Source organism: Myotis daubentonii, chromosome 13 (assembly GCF_963259705.1).
Source record: "Myotis daubentonii chromosome 13, mMyoDau2.1, whole genome shotgun sequence".
Classification (NCBI taxonomy): domain Eukaryota; kingdom Metazoa; phylum Chordata; class Mammalia; order Chiroptera; family Vespertilionidae; genus Myotis; species Myotis daubentonii.
The window spans coordinates 44,577,569-44,594,961 of NC_081852.1; the positions used below are offsets into that span (position 1 = coordinate 44,577,569).

Below are 17,393 nucleotides of genomic sequence, written 5' to 3' on the forward strand. Positions count from 1 at the left end.
CATATCCCTAGTGAATACCACAGTGCTAGCACATGACAGGTGTTCAGAATGTGCTGACAAAAGGCAGATCTATAATTCCAAATTTATGAATTGAGGAAGCTAAGTCTTGCTCCAGGATGCATGTAAAGTAAATGCAAAGCTGAAATCTAGGTTTCTCAACTCTGAAAATTTCTCCCTAATACATTAATCATCAATCACTGTAACAATAATACATTTTACAACATAAGCCACAGGAGAATCAAATGGCTATTCTAAGTGAACAAAATGTTATTTTTCCTTGCTGTATAGTACAATTTATCACTTCCTACATCTACCATACTTCCACATTCACCTTGATTATGTGTGAGATTACAGATCTTTATCTGCATAATTGTAAATTTTCTTCATACTAAAAAAAAAGAGCAGGTAACCTATAACCGCTGAAGCCATTACATTCAAAGGAAAGACAGGCCAAAGACTAAAGAAATTGTAGGATGGCTGCATTTCTCTTCTTCAGAACCCTAACAGATACTAGAGAAGTGTAGCAAGGATGTTCATGTACCCGTTGACGCTATAATCTCTATAATAAATTCTACTTACTCCAAAGCCTAGACCAGCCGTGGGCAAACTACGGCCCGCGGGCCGGATCCAGCCCATTTGAAATGAATAAAACTAAAAAAAAAAAAAAAAAAGACCGTACCCTTTTATGTAATGGTGTTTACTTTGAATTTATATTAGTTCACACAAACACTCCATCCATGCTTTTGTTCCGGCCCTCCAGTCCAGTTTAAGAACCCATTGTGGCCCTCGAGTCAAAAAGTTTGCCCGCCCCTGGCCTAGACCCTTAGAAACACATACACACACAAAAAACATGTAGGGAAAACTTTAGTGCTGACAACAATCATGAAACTTAAGAACTTGCTTCTTTTGAAATCTATTTAGCTCTTTTCCATTTTGCATTGTGATAGTAGTATCTGAGACATGAACTGATTTATGAAACATTCTCTAAAGAACAATCTCTTTATTATCTATACTAATAAAAGGGTAATATGCAAATTAACCATCACTCCACGACAGAGATGGCGGCACCCATAGCCACAAAGATGGCAGCACCCATAGCCACAAAGATGGCGGTGCTGGCTGGAGCCACAGAACCAGCCAGAGAAGGCAGGATACTTGGCTTCCTTTGTCGCCCCAGTGACGAAGGAAGCCAAGCCTCCTGCATGCTCCGGCCGGCTGCTGAGGGCCTGCCTCTGGTGGTAGCCACAGAGCCCGCAGGACGCTTCCTTTGGGCAGGATGCTTGGCCTCCTTTGGGCAGGACGCTTGGCTTCCTTCATCGCCCGGGTGAGGAAGGAAGCCAAACCTTCCACATGCCCCAGCCACTCTGGGCCTGTGGGCAGCACGCATGGAGAGCCTGTGAGCTGAGGAGAGCCTCTGGGTGGGGGAGGTGGGCCAGTGGAGAGCGGCCTGTACTCCCCACATGGCGGCAGCGGCAGCCGTGAGTGCGCCAAGCAGAGCCTGCGGGCCGAACTGAAGTAGCGCCTGCAGGCCATCAGCACTGAGGAGTGGCTGCACAAGTCACGCCTCCTGGCCCAGAAGGTGCTCGATCGCATGGACAGCCACCGTGGCAGGCCAGATTGATGTCCTCCTGGCCGCGCCATGGGGGTTTACAGATCTGCACAGCCACAGGCCTCCAGTGCATACATCTTCTCCTCCCCCGCTTGAGTGCAAATGTCTCCCAGCGCTCTGTCACCCACTCACGCCTGCAACAGTCCCAGACCATGGTGTGCACAAGTTCCCCCCGCCCCCCCCCCTGCCACCCCTCCGCCGCACTTCCATCAACCACCGCATGCCTATGTCCCCCATAGGACGTGCACATATCCCCTCCAGCACGCTCACGTTCTGTGGAGAGTGTCTGGGTGTTGTGGGTCCTGGGGGTGGGCACCTGTAAGATGACAGTGAGAGGGTGGAGTGTTGACGCCCTGTTCCTGCGGAGTCCAGTGCAGCGATGAGATCACCTCCATGGGGCTAATGCAGGTGCTGAGATGGGAGCAGGTGGGGACAGACACACCTGATGGGTGCAGGCGGCCCTTGCTGAGGTGCCTTCGGTCAGCATTCAAGATCGGTAACCCAGAGGAGGTGAGGAGTTCCGTCCTCTCAGTGAAACGGTGAGGTAGTTGGGGCAACTGCAGAGGAGGAATGTGCACTTTGGGTGCGGGCACCCATGAGTGAAGGCTGCCCTGACTGAGCCTCGCTCGCTTGGGGCCCAGTGCACTCCTGTCGGGCAGCTGGTGACAGGACGTGCTTTTCTGAGTTAATGAGAGAAAACATTGATTCTTTTACTGCCTGCAAAAGTGAAAAGTGGAGTGGGGAGACATGTGGGGAGTGAGCGAGGTTCCCAGTCTGAGGGTTCCAAATCCATCGTTGGTTCCTTTCACCGGTAACTACAGATATACAGGGTGTCCCCCCAAAATGTATACACACTTTGAATACCTTCTAATTCCAATGGGTTTAAACATGAAAAGAAACAACAACGGAGCTGTCATCTGTTAAAAGTGAGGGCACAAACCGGCAGTCGGACATTCCCCGAGGGGTCCCGGATTGGAGAGGACGCAGGCTGGACTGAGGGGCTCCCTCCTTGCCCTCCACCCCTGCATGAATTTCATGCACTGGGCCTCTAGTTAAGATAATAATTATAACAACAACAATAACTAACATTCATTGAGTGTATGGCCCTGTGTTAAGTACTTCAAAACAGTTCATCTAATCCTTACAAACCACATAAGACATTATTTTGTTTATTGTACAAATGGGAAGGAAATTAAATAGTTTGCCTAAGGCCCCCAAAACTAGTACAGTTTAAGTACAGGATCAAAACCCGTATCTGTTTAACCCTAAAGTTCCTGTTCATATCTACTACCCTATACTTCTTTGAGGAACAAAGGACTTCATAGGTTATTGATCTCCAATTTTTTATATACATATATTACATATATAACTATATATGTAATATATGTATTTCACATGCAGCTCTTGCTGTAGTAATATTTTAGTTACATTCTAAAATATAGGTCAAAATAAAATTTTTTAATTATCAGCTAAAAATTAAGTAAGCAATAATTTCAATGTGTGTCTTATTTTGATTATGATTCAAAACCTTTTTTGTTGCCAAAACCGGTTTGGCTCAGTGGATAGAGCGTCGGCCTGCGGACTGAAGGGTCCCAGGTTCGATTCCGGTCGAGGGCATGTGCCTGGGTTGCGGGCATATCCCCCGTAGGAGATGTGCAGGAGGCGGCTGGTCGATGTTTCTCTCTCATCGATGTTTCTAACTCTCTATCTCTCTCCCTTCCTCTCTGTAAAAAATCAATAAGATATATTTTTTAAAAAAACCTTTTTTGTTCCTATTTTTAAAATATTAATAACGTCTGGGCATTATATCACTGTTCCATTAGACATGTTATTAAAAATACATGTAAATTTTAAAATAGTTTTTTTAGTAATTCAGAGACTTTTTTTGGACAACTTCTTGTCAAATTATTTTTACCACATTACGTAGCCAACAGAGATTTCATACTGAAAGAAAACCACTGGTCTTACAATTTTTTGTTGTTCCTTGCTGGCTTTAAAACTATATTTAATCCAGTTTATTTTCAAAAATTTCTCTAAATCCACTTAATTGGACACATGTGAACTACATGCAATATGTTGAGATACACTGAAAATAAACTAATGAATAATGGTACATTGTCAATTCCTCTTAATTATGAAAATTCTCATTCTATTCTGAGGATATATTAAAAATATAAAAAACTAATACTCCTCTGACAAGATGATTGCATAATTAATTATTAGTAAGACTCCCCCACTCAATGGATTTCCTTGCATAGCTCTTGGAATGCCTAGCTACCCTCTCCCACACCCACCTGGATCTTGAAGATTACTGTCCTAATACTCTAAAATGCACCATTAACTTCAACCAGACTACAGAGAGGGCTATCTGTATTTAATTAACTGTCCAAAAAAATTTCTTTTATTCCATTATGTTTTGAGGTGATGCCATCATCCTAAATGAAGGAACTGATGAGAAAATGCTTCTAATAGTGAGAAAACAAGAGAGAACTAAAGTTAAAATGAATTTAGAAGATTCCTTCCTATATCATCTTACAGAGCATAGGTGAAAAGCAACAAGTAATCATCATTTTTCCAGGTCTCCTAATACGAAGACTCCTGAAAACAGGGAAGTTCATTTGGTGATTCACAAAGAAAAAGCATACATCAACTTGGTAATTAATCAATCAATGCTCCCAAGTATATTCTGAGAGAAGCAGAACATGAGCACTTTTTTTAAAAAGCATCCTTGATGACTCTTTATAGTAATTGCCAATACAATGCTTCTCATGTATAAAATGTATGTTTTTGCAATTATATCCTTCTCTCCTATGTTACCTTTCTTCTGATCATATTTATTGAAATTTAATTTTATGTCTATTGAATCTTATAAGAAATTGAGTTTTAAAAAAATTATTCACTTATATGATGGTTCGTAAGAGGACTTACAAGCAACAGAGTATATTCTACTTAAAACCATAAAGCAGCTGGAGAAATTGAGAACTTCTAGTCATGTGTTATTTAACCTCATGACTGTGCATTTGTGTATGGCCACTGACATTTACACAAACACTTCATTGTGTTGATTATAGCATTAGTCTCATTTTAAACATGTAAAATAGCATCTGATTCCTTTTCTGCTCAACCTCAGAGCTTCATTTTAGGGTAATCAGGAAGAACTCTAATACTTATAGTCCTCTAGTTAGAATCATGTCTTCAAGGAACTCAAAATGCTTGATCAAAAAATTATGAGGAAGCAAAAAACACCTAACCAGAAGAGCAAAAATAAAAAATAATCCAAAAATATGAGGATAGTTTATGAAGCCTCTGGGACAACTTCAAGCATACCAACATTTGGATTATGGGGGTGTGAGAAGAAGAAAGAGAGCAAGATATTGAAAACCTATTTTAAGAAATAATGACAGAAAACTTCCGAGCCTGGTGAAAGAAATACACTTACAAGTCCAGGAAACACAGAGAACCCCAAACAGGAAGAATCCAAAGAGGACATGCAAAGATACATCATAATTAAAATGCAAGGGGCAAAAGACAAAGAGAGAATCTTAAAAACAGCTAGAGAAAAGCAATTAGTTATCTACAAGGGAGTGCCCATATGACTGTCAGCTGATTTCTCAACATAAACTATGCAAGCCAGAAGGGAGTGGCAAGGAATATTCAAAGTGATGAACATTAAGAACAGCAACCAAGATTACTCTACCCAGCAAAGCTATCACTTAAAATTGAAGGTCAGATAAAGAGCTTCACAGACAAGACAAAGGTAAAGTAGCTCATCAACACCAAAGTAGTATTATATGAAATGTTGAAGGGTATTCTTTAAAAATAAGATGAAGAAGAAAAAGAAAAAGATCAAAAATATGAAAAACAAAATGGCAACAAGTACATACCTATCAACAATTGAATCTAAAAATTAAAATAAATGAATAAAAAATCTAATGAACAGAATAAACTGGTGAATAAAATAGAATCAGGGGCATGGAAATGGAACAGACTGACAATTCTCAGAGGGAAGGCGGGTGAGGGGTGGGAAGAGATTAAACAAAGATCTTATATGCATATATGCATTACTTATGGACACAGACAGTAGGGTGGTAAAGGCCTGGGGGGTGGGGAGTGAACTGGGTAGAGAGGGGAAATGGGGGGGGGGGGAGGGGGGGACAGCTGTAATAACCTCAACATTAAAGATTTTTTTTAAAAAAAATCTGCCAAGCTCTTGCAACTTGGCCACCGACATGCCATCCAGACTGAGGAAGACCCGGAAAATTCGGGGCCACGTGAGCCAGGCCACGGCCGCATGGGCAAGCACAGGAAGCACCCGGGGGGCCGCAGTAATGCTGGCGGCTTGCATCATCACAGGATTAACTTCAACAAATACCACCCAGGTTACTCTGGGAAAGTTGGAATGAGGCATTACCACTTTAAGAGGAACCAGAGCTTCTGCCCAACTATCAACCTTGATAAACTGTGGACCCTGGTCAGTGAGTAGACACGAGTCAATGCTGCCAAAAGCAAGACTGGAGTTGCTCCTATCATTGATGTGGTGCGATCGGGCTACTACAAAGTTCTGGGGAAGGGAAAGGTCCCAAAGCAGCCTGTCATTGTGAAGGCCAAGTTCTTCAGCAGAAGAGCTGAGGAGAAGATTAAGGGTGTTGGTGGGGCCTGTGTCCTGGTAGCTTGAAGCTACACAGAGGGGAGTTCATTAAAATGTCCAAGTACTTTTGTCTTCTGGTCTGAGTGTAGGTCCTTTGGCATCTCCACTTCCCTACCTGTACTTCCAAAACCTCCCTAACAGGTCCTAGGAGTTAGAGTATCAAGGCCTGGGATCCTCTGCAAACTTCCCTGAGGAAGAAAGAGGCCTTTGGACCCATCCTGACTTGAACTTTTCATTTATAAAGTGAGAATGATACCTGCTAACATGTGTGTGTAAATAAGTATTAAATAGTTGAAAAACAAACAAAAAAAATCTGCCAATATTAAATTTAACTATAAAAAAGAAAATATCAATCCTTCCCAAATTAGGATATAAATTTATTGCAATTACATTTATAATTCAGTAATGAATTTTCTTGAAAATTAAAGAAAAATTAAAAATACATTTCAAAAATAATTATATGAGAACAGTCATGGGAACCTTGGAAAGAAAAATGAGGAAGTGGTTAATAAGCCTTACCGGATTTCAAATCAGTATAGCATTGGCACAGAAATAAAGACTAGAAAAATTACAGAAAATAGAGTTTAGAAATAGGTACAAAGATATGTGAGAGCATAATATATAACATATATGATGTTTCAATTTAGTGACAAAAGAATGTTTTATTTAAAAACAGTGTATGCAAAGCTGGCTAGTTACTTGGAAAAAAACAATGCTATATACTTACATGGTACTATATATAAACATAAATTCCAGTCATAGTTAAAAATTAAAGCTCTTAATTAAAAACAGAGCCAAAAAAAAAAATGATATCCAGGGAGGAAAATGTTTTGCAATACACATGACAAAGGATTAGCATTCCTAATTCACCGAGTACTTACAAACTGATAAGAAACAGATCAACACCCAAGTGTTGCTTTTTTTAAAAGCAAAGTATATGAGTAGGTAATTCACAAAACAGAAAATGCAAATCACCAACAAATATGTGAAAACATAGTCACTCTGGCTATAGCCAGAAAATTACAATGAGGTAATAGTTCTCACTTGTTATACTGAAAAGGATTGAAAAGAGCACTAATACTCAGTGCTAATGTGAATTCTAGGAAATAACGGCTATTGTACCTTGCTAGTGGGAATGGGAATTGCTATGAACTTTTCTGGAAATTACCTGACAAGATGCCTTAAAATTTTTAATGGAAATCATAAAAGAAAAAAATAATAGATTGGACTTCTTCAAAATTGTTTCTGCTTTTCATAAGAAACTATTAGAAAATTTTTTAAAAGTCACAGAGGAAAAAGTATTTGCAAATCACATATCTAATAAAGAACTTATAACCCAAAATATATACAAACTCTCAAAAATCAATAGCAAGAAAACAAAACCCATTAATATTTTTAAAATGGGTAAAAGGCTTGAACAGACACTTCACCAAAGATCTATAGATGACAAATAATCACACGAAGAGAGATGCTCAATATCATTAGTCAAAAGATAAATTGAAAATTAAAACCATAAGATACTACTACATATTCACTCGAATAGCTAAAATTTAAAAGACAGGTGATACTAACTGTTGACAAGAATGTCAACAGGAACTAGAACTCCTCACATACTGTTGGTAGGATGTAAGATATAGTACAGTCGCTTTGGAAAATAGTCTGATAGTTTCTTATAAAGTTAAAAGATACCATAAAATCAAAAGAAATGAAAGTCCATGTCAACACAAAGATCTGAGAACAAATATTTACACTGGGTTTATTCATAATCACTAAAACTAGAAATAAACCAAATGTCTATCAATAGATGAATAAATAAGTAGTAGGATATTCATAACATAAAACATTACTCAGCAATGAAAAGGAATGACATGCTGATTGATATATGCAATAAGATGAATGAATCTCAAAAAAATATGCTAAGTGAAAGAAATCATACACACACAACTACTTTTGTACATTACATTTAGGGTCAGAGATCAGATCACACACACCTAAGGACTGGAGGTAGGAAAAGGAGATTAACTGCACAGGGAAATAAGAGAACTTTTTTTCTTTTTCTTTTTCTTTTTATTGGTGACCCTGTTACAGATATCCCCATTTCTGCTCCTGCCTTTACCCACCTCCATCTATCCCCCCACCTCCACTTCCCTCTGCTCATCACTACACTGCTGTCTGTGTCTATGGGCTATGCATATATGTCCTTTGCCTAATCCCTTCATCTTCTTTCATCCAGTCCCCCTCTCCTAACCCCTCTGACAGCTGTCAGTCTGTTCTATGTATTCATGCCTCTGTTTCTATTTTGTTCATCAGTTTATTTTGTTCATTAGATTCCATACATAAGTGAGATCACCTGGTATTCGTCTTTCTCTGACTGGCTTATTTCATTTTGCATAGTAATCTCCAGGTCCATCCAGGCTGTTGCAAAAGGTAAAGATTCCTTCTATGTTTTACAGCTTGGTAGAGAACTTTTTAGAGTGACAGAATCTTGTATATCTTGATGGTGGTTGTAGTTATATGACAATATAGACTATACATTTTTCAGAATTTATTTTTTCGGCATGTAAATTATACCTCAATAAACCTGAGTTTATAAAATTTAAAAATACATATCTTTTGATCCAGCCATCCACTTTGAGATGTCTACTCAACAGAAATAAATGTGTCAATATATATAGAAGTTAATGGACCTTAGTAAGAAAATAATTAAATAAAATTATGTTCTATTCAATACTGTAGAATATAATGTAAATAATTTAAAAGATCTGGAAATAGTCCTTTGAGCATTATGGTTTGTGGGAACTGAAAGAACAGTTTTCACTCCACTGATTTGAGCCCTTTTTCTTAATTGAAGTTAGAAGAATGGACCACAACGGGGTACTATGTGCATCTTGAGTAATGCCACCCATTTACAATGGCCATGGTTTGGACTGTCTAGTTATTCCTTGCCTTCCAGGGGTTTATGTCCTAAACAAAACCCTAGAAAATGTATTGCCCTTAAAGGCTGACTTTCAACTTTTATTTTCTGTTTTTCATTTGATTATAGTATAGGAATCCTCCACAAAAGTTCAATTTACACCTCAAAAGGGGGGTGAGGTGAGGGAAGACAAATAACTGAACCTAAACCTATAAAAGCTATTTAACTGATGTTAAAATTATCCCTTAAAAAGAGTCTTCAAGTGAGTTCATCCTTTATGTAGACAGCAGAACATTTTAAACAAATTTATAGAGCATTATTATTAGACTAGGGGCCCGGTGCACGAAATTCGTGCACTGGGTGTGTGTGGGGAGGGGAGTGTCCCTCAGCCCAGCCTGCCCCCTCTCACATACTGGGAGCCCTCAGGCGTTGACCCCCATCACCCTCCAATCGCAGGATCGGCCCCTTGCCCAGGCCTGATGCCTCGGCCAGAGGCGTAGACCCCCATCACCCTCCGATCGCCTGATCGGCCCCTTGCCCAGGCCTGACGCCTCTGACAGAGGTGTCAGGCTTGGACAGGGGACCCCCACCTCCCCCTGATCACTGGCTCTGGCCCCCACCCAGGCCTGAGGCCTCTGGCCCAGGAATCATGCCTGGGCAGGGGACCCCCATCTCCCTCTGATCGCTTGCTCCACCCCCCGCCCAAGCCTGACGCCTCTGACCCATGCTTCAGGCCTGGGCAAGGGGACCATCATATCCCCCCAATGCCCGGCTCCGCCCCCCACCCAGGCCTGATGCCTCGGCCAGAGGAGTTGACCCTCATCACCCTCCGATCACCAATCACCGGATCGGCCCCTTGACCAGGCCTGAGGCCACTGGCAGAGGTGTCAGGCCTGGGCAGGGGACCCCCAGCTCCCCGCAGTTGCAGGCTCCGCCCCTGCCCAGGCCTAACGCCTCTGGCCTAGGTGTCTGGCCCGGGCAGCGGGGACCCGCAGCTGCAGCGGCCCCGCGGTCGTGGGCTCCGCTTTAGGCCCAGGCAAGGGACCCCTAGCTCCCGGGACTGCCAGCTTCGACCGTGCCCAGCTCCCATCGCTGGCTCCACCCCTACTTCCTGCTATCACTGGCCAGGGCGGCAAAGGCACCTGATTCTCCGATCATGGCTGGGGGGCAGGGCAAAGGCAGCCCCAGGGCCGCCTTTGCCCTGCCCCCCAGCTCTTAGCTTCCCCCTGGGTTTCCGATCACCGTCAGTGGCAGGGGGCTTCTTCCTGCTTTCCCTTTCGCCTCCCTGCATTGTGCCTACATATGCAAATTAGCCGCCATCTTGTTGGCAGTTAACTGCCAATCTTAGTTGGCAGTTAACTGCCAATCATAGTTGGCAGTTAACTGCCAATCATAGTTGGCAGTTAACTGCCAATCATAGTTGGCAGTTAACTGCCAATCATAGTTGGCAGTTAATTTGCATATAGCCCTGATTAGCCAATGAAAAGGGTATCGTCGTACGCCAATTACCATTTTTCTCTTTTATTAGATAGGATTAAGAATCTTGAGAGCATGTACATACAATAAAAAAATCATGAGAGCCCTGGCCGGTGTGGCTCAGTTGGTTGGAACATCATCTCATACACCGAAATGTTGCAGTTTTGATCCTGGTCAGGGTGCATACAGGAGGCAACCAACTGATGCTTCTCTCACATCAATGTTTCCCTCCCTTCCTCCCCCTTCCTCTCTCTCTAAAATCAATGAGCATGTCCTCTGGTGAGGATAAAAAAAATCATGAGAGCACAAAGAAATGAAAGACATGATCCCTGTTCTTTAAAGAGTGACATTTAACACTCTCAGACTCAAGAAGCACATGATGAGTACACAATCAGGTGTTGGTGAGTTAGTGTAATAAGTGTAGTATATGACTCATCACCATTTAAAATATTTCTATCACAGATGTTCTTTTGGAAGTACTCCTTCACCTTCCTGTAACCTTAAGGTTTACTTCAAACCCTCTATTTTAGGTGAGGCTAACATTATTTCTAATACCATGTAAATAATTTACATTAAAATATTAAGACATGCTTAGTATCATGTAAAAATATCTACTTTCCTAAAATTATGATATAATGAGGAATACTTCAATAAGATGTATGCATTAAAGAATTATTATTAGTTTCCATTAACTGGGTAGTTACTAGAACTGTAGAGTTGTTTCCTTTTATTAAATGGTCAAAATATCATCAAAACTAAAATATCATTTACCCTCATCTTGGGGGTGTCTGCTTAAAAGAAATCATGAGCTGAAATGAAGAACATGAAAGCATGCCTCTCACCTCAATGCTATTAGTCATATCAAATAAAGACAAAACACCTAAGAATGAGGGCTTGCTTGTGATGCAGAGGGCAACAACCAATATTTTTAACATGCTTTTATCTGACATTTCAATAACTTTATTAAGTTCTTACCATAGTGACATTTCAATCACTTTATTAATATTTTTCTTATACTGTGATCTTAGTTCTCCAATTTAAAAATAAATAATATACCATTAACTTACCAGGAAACAATTATGACACACTGCTACCCATATACATGAAATTCTTTAAATAACTGGGAGAGGTATTGAGGGGAGGGCAGAGGTATGAAAAAGTTATCTCTTTCTGAGATTTTGGAGACCCAGCTTCCTTATCCTGTTCCCACGTAAATACTCAAACATTATGCCAGAGTTACACAAAATAAGTGGACATCACCAAGCAGAGCTCCAAGAGTAGGTGTTCTGAACATGTTGGTAAAGAAAGTCACTTCATCTGAGAGGTCTCTGCCCCTTCAACCTCACCCTCCTTACCAATATACATTCATCACTAAAAAGGGAAATATTTACAAAAGTTAGTTTAGTTATGTTTAAATATTATGTTTAGCTGTCTGGAGACCATGTTCTCAAAATTTATACAAGAAATCAAGGATTAAACTTCATAACAATTAGAAAACCACTCTGTCTAAAATCAAAGACTTAAAGGACACTAAAATAGTTTTACCATTGGTGCTAAATTGAAATGACTCCATCTCTTCCCAACACCTGGAACCAAAACCTTTTAAACTTTCATGTAAACATACCGGGGCACACCAAATGCTCTGTCTGTAGCAAGGTACCACCTCTGCACAGACATTGGGTGAAAAATGTGGAAAATGCCTAAGGACTCTTTGAAGTAGCTTGGGAGAAGTAAGAGCAGGAAAGAGGCTCTTCACCAGGGTAAGTTTGTTTAGTGGAAAGTAAGCAAGTTGTCAGGGTAAAAGTTGACAATGTTGATTCCAACAGTTTGAACTGTGAATAAACATCGAAAAAGATTATGTTACTGAGAATTAGAAAAGATTCCATTGAACTCAATAGAACACTTGTGTGTGTTCAAAGATAATATGCCTTTGAGCCACATTCTGAATCCACAGTTTAGGGTTAGAATTACCTTAAGTCCTTTCTATGCCACATTAAAGAACATGGGGTCTGACCTCTCTAATATGTGCTTAAAATATTCGAATAAGGATAGAATAAAAATATTTCATGTCCAATAACAGAATTGAAAAACATTAAATACATGCACATTTGTACATCTGAGGTAGACTGAATAAATCTAGAGAGAAATCTTCCCAAACATCTAAACACAGTTTCACTAACCAATTTAGGGAAATGCATCATTGGCTATAAATCACTTTTAAGTTTTCCTTCTTTAATGACAAAGAGCAAAAAACAGGGCCTATATTATGAAATCCAAAATCCTCTTCTCTGCTCACCAAAGCCACATTTAAATCTGGCTTTTATCTCATGCTATTGAGTTTTCCACCAGGTACAAAATGGAAAGTTGAAAAAGACTTGTGCTTTTTACAAAGCAAAACAATTTGGTTGCCACTCAGCAATTCCTGGTAAAATGCCAGGAAGCCTGTAAAAAAAAAAAAAAAGTTAAAATTTTCCTAACTTAGACTTTACAAAAATAAGTGTGAGATGTTCAGAGCCTGTCAGACAATCCAATCCATCTTTTTATTTTTTAAATATTAGTAAACAAGGGAAAATACACTTTTGATTTGTTAAATTTTATTTGAATAAACATAATGCAGATCTATCTGCCTTGCATGCCCTCAAGAAAATGAAGGTAACTTGAGCTGCTCTTATTAGTTCATCGCAAGTCCTTCATGATTCTCACATTAGTGAATGTTATTAGAAACTTTTTATTATTGATTTTTTTTAGAGAGATAGAGAAAAACCAATTATTGTTTCATTTATTTATGCTTTCATTTGTTGATTCTTGTATGTGCCCTGACTGGGGATTGAACCCACAACCTTAGTGTATTGGGACAACACTCTAACCAACTGAGCTACCAGGGCAGGGCCTGCTATTAGAATATTTTCCAAAGTTTGACAAAGACATGCAATTCTCATGCTCTTTACCAGCAAAGTTTGCAGGCAACCCTGCAAAAAGTTGTTTTTCCTTTGAGCTCTCACACATATTCACATCCCCCCTAGAACCAAGGATGTAAGGGAGTATCGCTCAGTCTCATAGCCTCTTTGCTCTTAAAAAGAAAATCAAATTCCCCAGATATTTTCAAACTCCACCACGAACAGAACATTCTCAGCTCTGCATGTGCATCATTATCTCTTTTGCATTTCATCTTTATATTCACTGGGTTCATAGAAAGGACATACACAGAAAAAGGAAAATAGCTGCTTCTTAGACACCAAATTTAGTAATTCTCTCAAATCTACTGGCACACATCTAAAAAGTAATATTTTTATAAGGCTTCATTAGGTTTTCATTGGTTCTGTCTTTTAAGAACACACATGCTGAATCGCCCATAACCTCAAGCCAAAACACATCTGCAAACTACAAGAAATGTTTTTTATAGGAAGACAAGAGTCATCACAATTTAAAAAGGGATATAGTGAGTAAAGACAGACAGATGTGGGCTCATCTGGATCTCACTTTAGTGTCTCCCAAGCATCAAGTTACTAACTGATGGAGGCCATCAATCTACAGTGCTCTAAGATTCCAGCCGGCTCCAATAGCCTTACCTGTTAATATGAGATTACTGTAAGTATTGGAGAATTGCTCCTTTAGAAGAACCAGATGCATCTGAGCTGCCTTCTCCCGTTGAAGCTCCAGCATAACATCAGGGTGCTGGGCAATCTTGCAGCCTTTCTGTTTATCCAAGGCAACATCACTCCGAACAATGTCTACAGAAAGAAAGAAAAAAGGGGAGTCGGGGGGCAGGCAGCACAAATGAAAAACAAAAAAATTAAAAATAAACAAATAGCCCTGGCTGGCTTGGCTGAGTGGATAGAGCGTTGGCCTGGACTGAAGGGTCCCAGGCTCGATTCCTGTCAAGGGTACATGCCCTGGTTGCAGGCTCGATCCCTAGTAGGGGGTGTGCCAGAGGCAACCAATCAATGATTTTCTCTCATCATTGATATTTCTTTCTCTCTCTCCCTCTCCCTTCCTCTCTGAAATCAATAAAAATACAGTTAAAAAATAAACCAATAAAACAAAAATCATATACATATTACAGTCCTGTTTTATCCCAAAATGACAATTTATAAACTACCAGTATTTTCATCAGAATTAAGAAATTCAAAATTAATAAACCTGAGGGTCTCCAATTTCATGATACATCCTGCAAGTTTCTCTGGTCATTTCCAAATTCTTGGAAGATTTTTTTCTTTCTTATCTCTCTCTAACCTCACTTAAGATTCTCACTCCTCCATTCCTCTTCTAAGCTCACCTCTAGTATTTATTTACCTCATGGGGCCTTTTCTTAACATCTTTTAGCACTCTCCATGGGAAAAAAATAATACAACTTTGTCTGAATACTAGTGACTATGAAGGTCATTTCCTCTATCTCATGCCATAGGACCAAGTGATAGCTCCAGCATGTGTATTCAGGATTCTTGGCCTGTTTTCAAGTTTACCTCCCAGCCGGCCTACTCAGCTCAAACTAGAGCTGCCATTCTGTGGGTAAGCTACTCAGAATTTCTCCTGATATTTTTTTCATATACCTCTGGATACATTCTGACTCAGTAATTGTCTTTTCAATTTAGTATTTTGTGAGTCACTAAAGAAAGCAAGAGCAGGGCTAGAGTAACTTTTCAGATCTTTCTATTTCCCAGTTATTTTTCCATTAGTGATAGGTTGCTTTTTATACAGTATGATTTACACTCAAAGTAAAAGTATTCTTCAGAAAATAGCCTTCCTCAAAAATAAACATTCTTCTAGAATGCGTCACAATTACCAGGAAGCTTTCATGACCTAAAGTTATTTGTTTTACTTTTATAAGTTAAAATATAAGTCAGCTGATTACCATAGAAACAAATTATATTATCAATAGCAATTTGGATAACAACTCTAGAAACTTTCAAGTTTTACATAGCAAACTAAAGGATTTTAGAAGAAAATGCTTTAAAAAAAAAAAAAGGCTGCTCTGCCACTGCTCACTGCTGACAGCAATGGCTTTGGAACCAAAAAAAAAAAAAAAAAAAAGAATGCCCGTGTTGATGGTACCAGTAGAAATATTTGGTTCTTTAAGCAGTGCTCAACATCATTCAACCAAAACCTTGAAATAAAGTGACCATATTATCTTAATATTAATAATACTAAGAAAAGAAAACAATGGGCATGGGCAAACATACTTCCTAGACTTTAGAAAAGTGCATTATGACAATGTTTGGGGGGAAACAGATATTCTATATGGATTTTTATCTATACTTCATCTGTTCAACATTGTATCAAAGACTCGATAAACACAAAGTGAGAATACTTATCAAAGATGCACATGGTCATATATCTGAAGGAAGAGTAAGTATCATAAATTATAGGCTCAACATTCAAAATTATCTTGGCAACCCGGAAATGTAGGATGGGATCCCCAACATGTAGGTAAGGACATGAACACAAAGTCCTGCATTTATACTGAAAATTAATTACATAAGATAATATGCAAAGGCCGTACCAGACCGAAGTTCAGATATTTAAGATCTTATTAAGAATTGTAAATTTTAGTTAAATACAAGCTTAACATATAAGCCAGTGATATACTGCCAAATATAATATTGCCACCAAAAAAAATTAATTAAATTTTATACTAAATTAATGGAACCAGAACATCCAGAATACAAAAGATTACATAGCCACACTGCATTCTATGCCAGTCAAGCGAAGCAGAGTGAAGAGTTGGAGTTAAGCAGACCTCAAATTCTGATTTGGGGGGGAGAACCAAGATGGTGGCATAGGCAAACCCCTGTACTCACTGCCTCCCACAACCACATCAAAATTACAACTAAAATACAGAACAACCATCATCCAGAACCACCAGAAAACTGGCTGAATGGAAGTCCTACAACTAGAGAAATAAAAAAGAAAGCACACTGAGACTGGTAGGAGGTGCGAAGGTGTGGAATGGGCTGGTCTGGCACCCATGTGTGCCCCTTTTTTAATTGGGAGGGAGATTGTCTCCGCGGAGGCTGCCCAGAGGAGCAAGGGGTCCCAAGCCCACACCAGATGCCTAGCCCAGGATCCCAGAGCTGGGAAAAGAGTCCCTACGGGCAGTAAGAAATACAGGCTTTTAAAAAACAGTGCAGATTGTGGCTGAGTGACACACAGGCTGCTAGAGACCCAGCTGCTCCTCTTAAAAGGCATTCACCACAAACTGCACTTACAAGCTCCCGCTACCGCTGAGCTCAGTGCCAGGCAAAGCTCTGGGGGACCCAGACACATATGAGGAGAAACTGGACTGTCTAGCATCTGAGCAGAAACTTAGGGGCAGCTTTCTTCCAGAAGGAGGTGCTCATGGGGCTCATTGTTCCCCTGCTGGAACCTCCCCAGTTGCAGGGCTGACTGGCAGCCATTTCTGTTTGCTCAGCCCTGGTGATTCCCTGAGATCCCGCCCCACCAATTTACAACCCCACCCAAGCTGTGAGCAATGGCTTTTATGTATTAATGGCCTGTCCTTGCTCAGGCTAAAAACCTGTCAAACAAGCTGCGGCTGGGTCAGAGAGTACCAAACCTATCAATAAAAGGCCCAAGACCCAGTACCAGCACCAGCCTCCCTTGCTTCACTGCTGGACCTCATCTGGGCACTTCCAAACCTGATACAAAGAAGAGGAATCTAAAGATCTCACTGTAGCTCCTGCTGGGTGGCCCCAGGCAGTGGCTGACTTTACACCTTCCTGGAGACCCAAGAGCCAGTATACCTCGTG

The 17,393-nt window shown here is 40.2% G+C and overlaps 1 protein-coding gene and 1 pseudogene across 1 annotated transcript in view; one reads left to right on the plus strand and one right to left on the minus strand.

Moving 5' to 3' along the window:
• HPSE2 (heparanase 2 (inactive)) overlaps positions 1-17,393 on the minus strand; it is a 533,452-nt gene that overhangs the window by 458,317 nt on the left and 57,742 nt on the right. Inside the window, exon 3 of the mRNA XM_059661921.1 lies at positions 14,217-14,378. Within this exon, the coding sequence (XP_059517904.1) occupies positions 14,217-14,378 (162 nt within the window). The remainder of the gene's footprint in view (positions 1-14,216; positions 14,379-17,393) is intronic.
• On the plus strand, positions 5,839-6,317 carry LOC132214555 (large ribosomal subunit protein uL15-like; annotated as a pseudogene).